At 40.9% G+C, this 11,870-nt stretch overlaps 1 gene segment (V, D, J or C); it reads left to right on the top strand.

Moving 5' to 3' along the window:
• The first annotated feature begins 10,381 nt into the window (after positions 1-10,381).
• LOC125281441 (immunoglobulin heavy variable 3-23-like) lies at positions 10,382-10,986 on the top strand. The segment is given in 2 exon segments: positions 10,382-10,494; positions 10,598-10,986. Coding segments are annotated over 2 exon segments (435 nt in total).
• The last annotated feature ends 884 nt before the right edge of the window (positions 10,987-11,870 follow it).

Genomic DNA, 11,870 nt, shown 5'->3' with positions numbered 1-11,870 from the left:
GGATGCCAAAATCCTCAACAAGATACTTGCTAATAGAATCCAACAGTACATTAAAAGGATTATCCATCACAATCATGTGGGATTCATACCTGGGATGCAAGCGTGGCTCAATATTCGCAAATCAATCAGCGTGATACATCATATCAACAAGAAAAGACTCAGGAACCATATGATCCTCTCAATTGATGCCAAAAAAGCATTTGACAAAATACAGCATCCTTTCCTGATTAAAACCCTTCAGAATGTAGGGATAGAGGGCTCATTCCCCAATCTCATAAAAACTATCTATGAAAATCCTACAGCAAATATCATGCTCAATGGGGAAAAGCTGGAAGCCTTTCCCTTAAGATCGGAACACGACAAGAATGCCCAACTCACCACTATTATTCAACGTAGTACTAGAAGTCCTTGCAACAGCAATCAGACAACAAAAAGGGATAAAAGGTATTCAAATCGTCAAAGAATAAGTCAAACTGTCTCCCTTTGCATATGACATGATACTCTATATGGAAAACCCAAAAGAATCCACGCCCAAACTATTAGAAGTTATAGAGCAATTCAGAAATGTGGCGGGATACAAAATCAGTGCTCAGAAATCAGTTGCATTTCTATACACGAATAATGAGACCGAAGAAAGAGAAATTAGGGAATCCATCCCATTTACAATAGCACCAAAAACCATACGTTACCTTGGAATTAACTTAACCAGAGACGTAAAGGACCTATATTCTAGAAACTATAAATCACTCTTGAAAGACATTGAGGAAGACATAAAAAGATGGAAAAATATTCCATGCTCATGGATCGGAAGAATTAACATATTTAAAATGTCCATGCTACCCAGAGCAATTTACACTTTCAATGCTATCCCGATCAAAATACCGACGACATTTTTCAAAGAACTAGAACAAATAATCCTTAAATTTGTATGGAACCAGAAAAGGCCCCAAATCACCAAGGAACTGTTGAAAAGGAAAAACAAAGCTGGGGGCATCACAATGCCGGATTTCGAGCTGCACTACAAAGCTGTGATCACAAAGACAGCATGGTACTGGCACAAAAACAGACACATAGACCAATGGAACAGAATAGAGAACCCAGAAATAGACCCTCGGCTCTTTGGGCAACTAATATTTGATAAAGCAGGAAAAAACATCCAGTGCAAAAAAGACAGTCTCTTCAATAAATGGTGCTGGGAAAATTGGACAGCTACATGCAATAGAATGAAACTTGACCACTCTCCCACACCATACACAAAGATAAACTCCAAATGGATGAAGGACCTCGATGTGAGACAGAAATCCATCAAAATCCTAGAGGAAAACATAGGCTGCAACCTCCAAGTCATTGGCCAAAGCAACCTTTTTCATGACACATCTCCAAAGGCAAGAGAAACAAAAGATAAAATGAACATGTGGGACTTCATCAAGATAAAAAGCTTCTGTACAGCCAAGAAAACAGTCAAAAAAACTAAGAGGGAGCCCACAGAATGGGAGAATATATTTGCAAATGATGCTACAGACAAAAGACTGGTATCCAAGATCTACAAAAAACTTCTCAAACTCAATACACGAGAAACAAATAAATCATAAAATGGGCAGAAGATATGAACAGACACTTTTCCAATGAAGACATACAAATGGCTAACAGACACATGAGAAAATGTTCAAAATCATTAGCCATCAAGGAAATTCAAATCAAAACCACACTGAGATACCACCTTACGCCAGTTAGCATGGCAAAAATAGACAAGGCAAGAAACAACAATTGTTGGAGAGGATGTGGAGAAAGGGGATCCCTCCTACATTGTTGGTGGGAATGCAAGTTGGTACAGCCACTCTGGAAAACATTGTGGAGGTCCCTTACAAAGTTAAAAATGGAGCTACCCTATGATCCAGCCATTGCACTACTGGGTGTTTACCCCAAAGATACAGACGTAGTGAAGAGAAGGGCCATATGCACCCCAATGTTCATAGCAGCAATGTCCACAATAGCTAAATCGTGGAAGGAGCCGAGATGCCCTTCAACAGATGACTGGATTAAGAAGTTGTGGTCCATATATACAATGGAATATTACTCAGCTATCAGAAAGAAGGAGTTCTCAACATTTGCTACAACATGGACGGCACTGGAGGAGATAATGCTAAGTGAAATAAGTCAAGCAGAGAAAGACAACTATCATATGATTTCTCTCATCTATGGTACATAAGAACTAGGATGATCAGTAGGGGAAGAAAGGGATAAAGAAAGGGGGTAATCAGAAGGGGGAATGAAACATGAGAGACTATGGACTCTGAGAAACAAACTGACGGCTTCAGAGGGGAGGGGGATGGGGGGATAGGATAGGGTGGTGATGGGTACTAAGGAGGGCACATACTGCATGGTGCACTGGGTGTTATACGCAACTAATGAATCATCGAGCCTTACATTGGAAACCGGGGATGTACTGTATGGTGACTAACATAATATAATAAAAAATCATTTAAAAAAAATGTCAAAAATTGAGCTACCTTATGACCCAGCCATGGCACTACAAGGTATTTACCCCAAAGATACAGACATAGTGAATAGAATTGCCATATGCACCCCAATGTCCATAGCAGCACTGTCCATAATAGCTAAATTGTGGAAGGATCTGAGATGCCCTTCAACAGATGACTGGATTAAGAAGTTGTCATCCATATATACAGTAGAATATTACTCAGCTATCAGAAAGAATGAGTTCTCAACATTTGCTGCAACATGGATGGCACTAGAGGGGATAATGCTAAGTGAAATAAGTCAAGCAGAGAAAGACAATTATCATATGATTTCTCTCGTCTATGGAACATAAGTACTAGGATCATCAGTAGGGGAAGAAAGGGATAAAAAAAAAGGGGGGTAATCAGAAGGGGGAATGAAGCATGAGAGACTATGGACTCTGAGAAACAAACTGAGGGCTTCACGGGGAGGGGGATGGGGGATGGGATAGGGTGGTGATGGGTACTAAGGAGGGCATGTATTGCATGGTGCACTGGGTGTTATACGCGACTAATGAATCATCAAACTTTACATCAGAAACCAGGGATGTACTGTATGGTGACTAACATAATATAATAAAATAAAACATAAAAAATAAATTAAAAATAATAATAAAATAAAATAAAATACCATTGGAATTTTTCAAGCATCTGAAACAAACAATCCTGAAATTTATGTGGAACAAGGAAAGACCCCAAATAGACAAGAGAATGACGAAAAAGAAAACCATACCTGGCAGCAGCACGTTCCCTGACTTCAAGCTATATTACAAAGCTGTGATCACCAAGACAGCATGGTACTGGCACAAAAACACACACATTGATCAGTGAAACATAAGAGAGACGCGAGAAATGGACCCTGAACTCTATAGTCAACTAATCTTTGACAAACCAAGAAAAAAAACCCAATGGAAAAAAGACAGCCTCTTCAATAAATGTTGCTGGAAAAACTGGACAGCTACATATAGAAGAATGAAACTGAACCATTTCCTTACACCATTCACAAAGATACACTCAAAATGGATGAAACACATCAATGTGAGACAGGAATCCATCAAAATCTTAGAGGAGAATATAGGCAGTAACCTCTTCAACATCAGCACAGTAACTTCTTTCAAGACATCATTAGCCATCAGGGAAATTCAAATCAAAACCACAAAGATACCATGTTACACCAGTTAGAATGGCAAAATTTGATAAAGCAAGAAACAAAAAATGTTGCAGAGGATGTGGAGAAATGAAAACCCTCTTACACTGTTGGTGGGAATGCGAGTTTTTAGAGCCACTTTGGAAAACAATATGGAGGTTCCTTAAAAAGTTAAAAATAGAGCTACCCTGTGACCAAGCAATTGCACTACTAGGTATTTACCACAAAGATACAGACATAGTCAAGAGAAGGGCCATATGCACCCCATGTTCCTAGCAGCAATGTCCACAATAGCCAAACTGTGGAAGGAGCTGGGATGCCCTTCAAAAGATGAATGGATAAAGTAGATGTGGTCCATATATACAATAGAGTATTATTTATCCATCAGAAAGGATGAATACCCATCATTTGCAATGACATGAAAGAAACTGGAGGGGATTATGCTAAGTGAAATAAGTCCAGCAGAGAAAGACAATTATCACTTACATGTGGAATATAAGGAATAGCATGCAGGACATTAGGAGAAGGAAGGGAAAAATGAAGGGGGGAAATGAGAGGGTGAGATGAACCTTGAGATACTATGGACTCTGGAAAACAGACTGAGGGTTTTAGAAGGAAGAGGGGTGGGGGACTGGGCTCTCCTGGTGAAAGGTATTAAGGCGGGCATGTATTGCGTGGAGCACTGGGTGTTATGCGCAAAGAATGATTCAAGGAACACCACGTCAAAAACTATGATGTACTGTATGGTGACGAACATAATGTAATAAAATAAACAATAAAATAAAACAAAACCAAGGGCAGAAACAAACTGAGGACTTCAGAGGGGAGGGGGGTGGGGGAATGGGATAGACCGGTGATGGGTATTAAGGAGGGCACGTATTGCATGGTACACTGGGTGTTATACACAACTAATGAATCATCGAGCCTTACATCGGAAACCGGGGATGTACTGTATGGTGACTAACATAATATAATAAAAAATCATTAAATAAATAAATAAATAAATAAATAAATAAATAAATAATAAAGTGGGGAAAAATAAAAAAAAAAAAACAAAACCAAGGGCTGATTCTAAAAAGAAAAGAAAAGAAAAAAGACAATAAAATTGAGCAACTCGGTCTAGACTAATTAAAAAGAAAAGAGAAAGGACCTAAATAAATATCAGAAATATAGCTGGTGCAGTGTGTCATTCAAAGTTATCGTTTTGGGAGAAGTAGGCAAGATGGGCACAGAGTAGGGGACCTTGTATCACCTGGTGCCTCGAATTTAAATGTATCTATCAAACCCTTCTGAACACACACAAATTCCACCTCGAATATAAGAATAATTGTCTGGACCTCCAGAAACAGAAAAATTACTGTTTTTTGCAAGGTAGGAGGTGAACTTGGAATCTTCGGGGGAAATATTGGAATATAAATGGACTGGAGATAGAGCCTCCAGAAGGTGGCGACTGGAAAGTGATATGCCACCAGCAGAAAAAATCAGGGCCTTTGGAAACCTGCTCTAGTGAGAGACATTCCTTTCTGAAAAGTGCTCAGGGGATGAATAGGGCAGGATTGTAAGTGGATCATTAGGTCTCAGGATCCCAGGAGGCTCAGCAAGAATAGGGGAGCCTGATCTGATAGAATGCCCAAGCAGTGTAGAGGGGAGACTTGTTATGGTCAGCAAGCCCAGAAGGAACTCTCAGCTCCGGTCACCATAATCCATTAGGCAGGCTGGTTGGGAGAGTGCCTCGCCTCGTCCTGAAAAGTACTGGAAAGTGGAGGCTGTTTAATATCCCAGTGGAGATAGAAAAGGGCTTGCATCCACAACAGGGCAACAGATCTCAGGGTGGTTCAGTCTGAAAGTACACTGGGGTGGCACCCAGCAGTGACCTGGGAGCTACAGGAAAGGGTCCACGAGAAAGCCCACACGTGCTCCCATGTGCAAAATCACAAAGCACAGAGACAATCACAGCTCCGTGGAACTCCCCCAGGAGAGTTGCAATGGGTAGGAACAGCTCAAGTCTGTAGAGTTTGGTATGTACAGAAGAGGATACTGCTTAACCTCAAGGATTTATTGAAGAAAGGGGACCTGGAACTTGTGGCTCTAGGTCAGAGATTCCCACATGGCCATATTTGCTCTGACCCACTAACAAGAAGCAGAAAGCCACCAGGGAACAAGAGGCACACAGACAACCAAGTGAAATTAAGCCGATGGCCCAAAACAAGGGGTGGGGTAATTCCACCAAGGCAAAGACAGCTGAGAAGCTGAGCAGCAGGCCCCTCCCCCAGAAGGCAGACTGGAAGAACAGGTGAATGACAAGATTATTTCCCACAGGACTGTAAATCTCCAGCACCAGGGGAAAATAATATAGGGAGCTCCAGGTGTTCCCTCATGACTCGCTTTATACTTCAGGCTACAATTTTACATTTCCTTCTTAGTTTCTTATTCTTTTTTTTTCTCACTTCAGATTTTTTCTAATGTGCATTTTCCTTGGATCATGGTTGATATTTTGGACTCTGTCCATCCCTCAACCATCCCTCAACAGATGACAAGGAGGAGGAATTCTCAACAAGAAAAGAACTGGAGACAATGTCCTCTCCACAGAACTAATGGATATGAATAGAACAAGATATCAGAGACAGACATCAAGATAGCAATCATGAAGTCAATAGCCAGGGTTGAAAAAAGCACTAGTGACAATATAGAATCTCTAAGAGTAGAAATGAGATCTACTCAGGGCGAACTTACAAGTGCTATGAATGAGATGCAGTCTAAACTGGATACTCTAACACCAAGGGTAAATAAGGCACAAGAATGAGTCAGTGATCCAGAAAATAAGCTTAGAGAAAGGAAGGAAGCTAAGGAAAATAGGTATAGGCATCTAGTAGCACATGAAAATTGACTTAGAGAGATCAAAGACACCATGAAGCATTCCAATGTCAGAATAATTGGGATCCCTGAGGTGGTGGAGAGAGAGAAAGGACTAGATTATATGTTTGAGAAAATCATAGCTGAGAACTTCCCTCATCAGGGGAAGGAAACAAGCATTCAAGTCCAGGAGACAGAGAGGACCCCTCCCAAAATAAATAAGAATAGGTCAATACCCGATATATAATAGTGAAACTTGCAAATCCTAGAGCGAAGGAAGCTGTCCTGATACCAGCTATGGGGAAGAGATTTCTTATGAAACGTGGGAGGAACATCAGAAAACATCAGAACTATCCACAGAGACTTGGCAAGACAGAAAGGGCTGGCAAGACATAATCGGATGTTAAATGAGAAAAACATGCAGCCGACAATACTTTATCCAGCAAGACTGTCATTCAGGATGGTCAGAGAGATAAAGAGATTCCAGGATCAGCAGAAACTGAAAGAATATGTGACCGCAAAGCCACCCCTGCAAAAAATATTAAGGGGGCTTCTGTAAGCCAAGAGAGACCCAAAGGGTCACATAGACGAGAAAGAAAAAGACAATCCACAGAAACAGGGACAATACAGGTAATACAATGGCACTAAATTCATATCTTTCAATAGTAACTCTGAATATAAATTGGCTAAAGGCTCCAATAAGAAGACACGGGGTATCAGATTAGATTTTAAAAAATGCAAGACCCATCCATATAGTGTCAACAGAAGTCCCATTTTAGACCTAACACACTCCCAAACTGAAAGTGAGGAGGTGAAGAACAATTTATTATGCTAATGGACATCAGAAGAAAGGTGGGATAACAATCCTCATATCAGATAACTTACATTTTAAAAAATTACATTTTTTATATTATGTTAGTCACCATACAGTACATCCCTGGTTTTTGATGTAAAGTTCGATGATTCATTAGTTGCATGTAACACCTAGTGCACCATACACTACATGTCCTCCTTACTACCCATCACCAGTCTATCCCATTCCCCCACCCCCTCCCCTCTGAAGCCCTCAGTTTGTTTCTCAGAGAACCAAAGACTGTAGGGGCGTCTGAGTAGCACAGTCATTAAGTGTCTGCCTTCGGCTCAGGGCGTGATCCCGGTGTTCTGGGATCGAGTCCCACATCGGGCTCCTCCGCTGGGAGCCTGCTTCTTCCTCTCCCACTCCCCTGCTGTGTTCCCTCTCTCGCTGGCTGTCTCTCTGTCACACAAATAAAAAAATCTTAAAAAAATAAATAAACCAAAGACTGTAATAAGAGATGTAAACAGACATGATATCATACTTAAAGGGTCTGCACAACAGGAAGATCTAACAATTATAAATATTTATGCTCCTAATTTGGGAGCAGCCTATTATATCAACCAATTAAAAACCAAAGTAAAGAAAAACATTGATCGTATTAGATTAATAGTAGGGGACGTCAACACCCCACTCACAGCAATGGACACATCACCTAGGCAGAAGATCAACAAAACTTCAAGGGCTTTGAATGACCCACTGGACCCAATGGACTCTGAAGGCATATACAGAGCAGTCCATCCTAACACAACAGAATATTCATTCTTCCCAGGTGCACATGGAACTTTCTCCAGAATAGATCAAATACTGAGTCATAAATCAGGTCTCAACTGATACCAAGAGGTTGGGATCATTCCCTGAATATTCTCAGACAACATAGCTTTGAAACTGGAACTCAATCACAAGAGGAAATTTGGAAGGAACTCAAACACTTGGAGCTTAAAGACCATACTACTAAATAATGAATGGGTCAATGAGGAAATTAAAGAAGAATTTAAAAATTCAGAAAAACTAAGGAAAGGGAAACACAGCTGTTCAAAACCTTTGGGATACAGCAAAGGTGGCCTAAGTAGGAAATACATGGCAATACAAGAATCTTGCAAAAATGTAGAAAAATGTCAAATATGCAAGCTAACATTACACCTAATGGAGCTAGGGAGAGAATAGAAAATAAAGCATTAACCAAGCAGGAGGAGAGAAATAATAATGATCAGAGCAGAAAGCAGTGAAATAGAAACCAGAAGAGCAGCAAAACAGATCAAAGAACCTAGAATCTGGTTCTTTGAAACAACTGTTAATTTGTATAATATCCAAAGCAGACTTATCCAAAGGAAAAGAGAAGGACCCAAATTAACAAAATCATGAATGAAAGGGTACAGATAACAACCAACAGGAAGGAAATACAATTTTAAGACTATAATATGAGCAACTATTTACCAATAAATTAGGACAATCTGGAAGAAATGGAGACATTCCTGGAAACGTATAAACTACCAAAACTGAAAAAGAAGGAAACAGATAATCTGAAAGACCCATATCCAGCAAGGATTTTGAAGCAGAAATAAAGACCTCTCAAAAAAAGACTCCAGGGCCAGATGGCTTCCCAGGGGAATTCCTGGTTCTAATTGTACTTTAATTATATTCTCAAGTTTGAAGTGGAGTTTTCAAAGACATCTACATAATTTATGAACACAAGAGGGCATAGAAACTCCTGCATTGACTGTTCATCGTCATCCTCTCCAGCTTAGATGTTGTGGAAAGCACATTAATAACACATTCTCTGAGCTCCATATCTACATCTGCAGGGTGACAAGCACGTTTATTATAATATCTAAAACGGGATAGGCTGGTGATGGGTAGTAGGGAGGGCATGTATTGCATGGTGCACTGTGTGTTATACGCAACTAATGAATCATGGAACTTTACATCAATAACTAGGGATGTACTGTATGGTGACAAACATAATTTAAAAAATATTATTATAAAAAAATATAAAAATAAAACTGGAAACAATCCCTATCCACAAGAACCACTTAAAAAATAAAATTTTCCCATGTTCACTCTTAGGAAAGCTGCGAAACATTAACAGATGTGCAGCAGAGAGAAATCTGGTTGAATTTTCAAGGATTTATGCAGAGCAAAATAAATAAATAAATTCCTACAAATGAAATTACAAACACTATAATTGCACATCTATAATTTCTTCAAAATTAAAACTAGTCTAAGTAACATGAGAAATACCCAAGATATGTCAGGACAAGGAGAGAAAGGGAAGAGAGAGAAGGAATTCCCAGGAAAATATAGGAAATTTTAGGGAGAATTGATTTGCTCATTCTGGACAATGTTGATTGTGACACCTGTGTATATCATATCACGCACTCTGCATAGGTGCAGTTCATCCCGTTTCAAACACACACATCACAGTTCTTACAAAGAGAGATGACTCAGGAGGAACACACAGATATTGCAATGTTAGAAAATACACCTGCATGAACCCTTATTCTCTCTATATTTCAGGTAAACTCTAGAGCAGGTAAAATCATCCTGTCCCCACTACAGAGAGTTCCACATTCCTCAGGAGACTGGCCACTCTGTCCTCCAGGTGGTTCATGGGGCAGCAGGTCCTGTGGGAAGAGCACAGGGCCAGACTGGGATTAACTCTCACCCTGTACATGCTCTTGCACACCTCACAAACCCTCTAACATTCCGGGTGTAGGTTTAGAGTTCTTTATGGGATAACATGACACTTGTGCCAAGAGATTTGTGTGAATATCTAAAACTGAAGACACACATGAAGGCCAAGTATATACTCTGGAAAGTTATATCATGAAATATAATTTTTTTTGAAAAGTGGTCAATACCACCAAAACAAAGGCAGTCACATCTGCTCTGGTTACTGGCCTCTATGTCAGCATAGATCCCAAGCTGAATATATAGTCAGAGGTCATGCAAATAGGGCCCTCCCTCTGCTGATTAAAACAGCCCAACCCTGACTCTGCAGCTGGGAGAGGAGCCCCAGACCCAGGGTTTCCAGGTGTTCCAATCAGTAATCAGGAGAGAACACAGAGAGCTCACCATGGAGTTGGTGCTCGGCTGGGTTTTCCTTGTTGCTCTTTTAAAAGGTAACTCATGCTGAACAAGAGACATGGAGTGTGTGAGTGGATCTGAGGGAGACAAACAGTGGGTGTGTGACAGTTTCCTGACCAGGTTGTCTTTTGTCTGCAGGTGTCCAGTGTGAGGTGCAGCTGGTGGAGTCTGGGGGAGACCTGGTGAAGCCTGGGGGGTCCCTGAGACTCTCCTGTGCAGCCTCTGGATTCACCTTCAGTAGCTATGGCATGAGCTGGGTCCGCCAGGCTCCAGGGAAGGGGCTGCAGTGGGTCGCAGGTATTAGCTATGATGGAAGTAGCACATACTACGCAGACTCCGTGAAGGGCCGATTCACCATCTCCAGAGACAACGGCAAGAACACGCTGTATCTGCAGATGAACAGCCTGAGAGCCGACGACACAGCCGTGTATTACTGTGCGAGTGACACAGTGAGGGGACATCAGTGTGTGCCCAGACACAAACCTCACTGTAGAAGGGGATCTGGACCAGCAGGGGGTGCACACTAGTCACCAGTTCTGTCCTTAAGCCCCAGGAGCAGCTGCAGATGGAGGTCGTGGGCAGGTTTCCTGTCAGGGTCTGGGGCTTCCTCTCCATAGAGCAGTTGCCCACAGGGACCCTCTCTGGACACATGATTCTGTGCTCACCTCTTCACTCTCTGACTTAGAAAATTTTTCTAACGTGAAGGCAGATATAGTAAAAACCACAAAAAAACAGAGTCACTCACAATGTTTATTCCTGTCCCTAAATACCAATGAATTACAAATATCCTGGTGCTCACATCTGAACCTTCACAGGAATCCCAATTGCACTCACTGTGCATCACAGGACCACCCAGCTCAACGTGCAAATATCCTAGAAGCAGCATTAAGTGCGTGCTGGACATGAGGCTACAGAGGCATCGACAATGCAAAGCAAGTGCAGAATGTGTCTTGGTGGGGGTCACCATCATAAACCAAATCACAGCATCAATGTTAGTGACAACGTGGGAAAGCAGTGGACACCTTCCTGGTGTTGTGTGGATGTAGAATCTGAAGATCTCTCTCTCTCTCTTTCTCACACACACACACACGCACACACACACTGACTACACAAGGGTATAAAACCTTTAACACGTTCACCTGATTTCTCTAGGAAATGTGGTCCTACAACAGAAATACACAGATACAGGAAGAACTCAAGAAGCAAGAATAATCTGAGATAAGCAACTTAAATTTACACCTAAAGGACCTAGAGAAAGTACAACTGAAGCCTAATACAGCTGAAGGAAGGAAATAAAGATTGGAGAAAAAATAAATATAAATAAATGTTATAAAAACTAAAAAACAACACAACAGATCAGAAAAAGTGTTATATGAATCATGGAACACTACATCAAAAACTAAGAATATAC

This window comes from Ursus arctos, unplaced genomic scaffold, assembly GCF_023065955.2.
Source record: "Ursus arctos isolate Adak ecotype North America unplaced genomic scaffold, UrsArc2.0 scaffold_42, whole genome shotgun sequence".
Lineage (NCBI taxonomy): Eukaryota > Metazoa > Chordata > Mammalia > Carnivora > Ursidae > Ursus > Ursus arctos.
The sequence above is the reverse complement of the archived record's forward strand: the minus strand, read 5'-3'. Positions and strand labels throughout refer to the sequence as shown.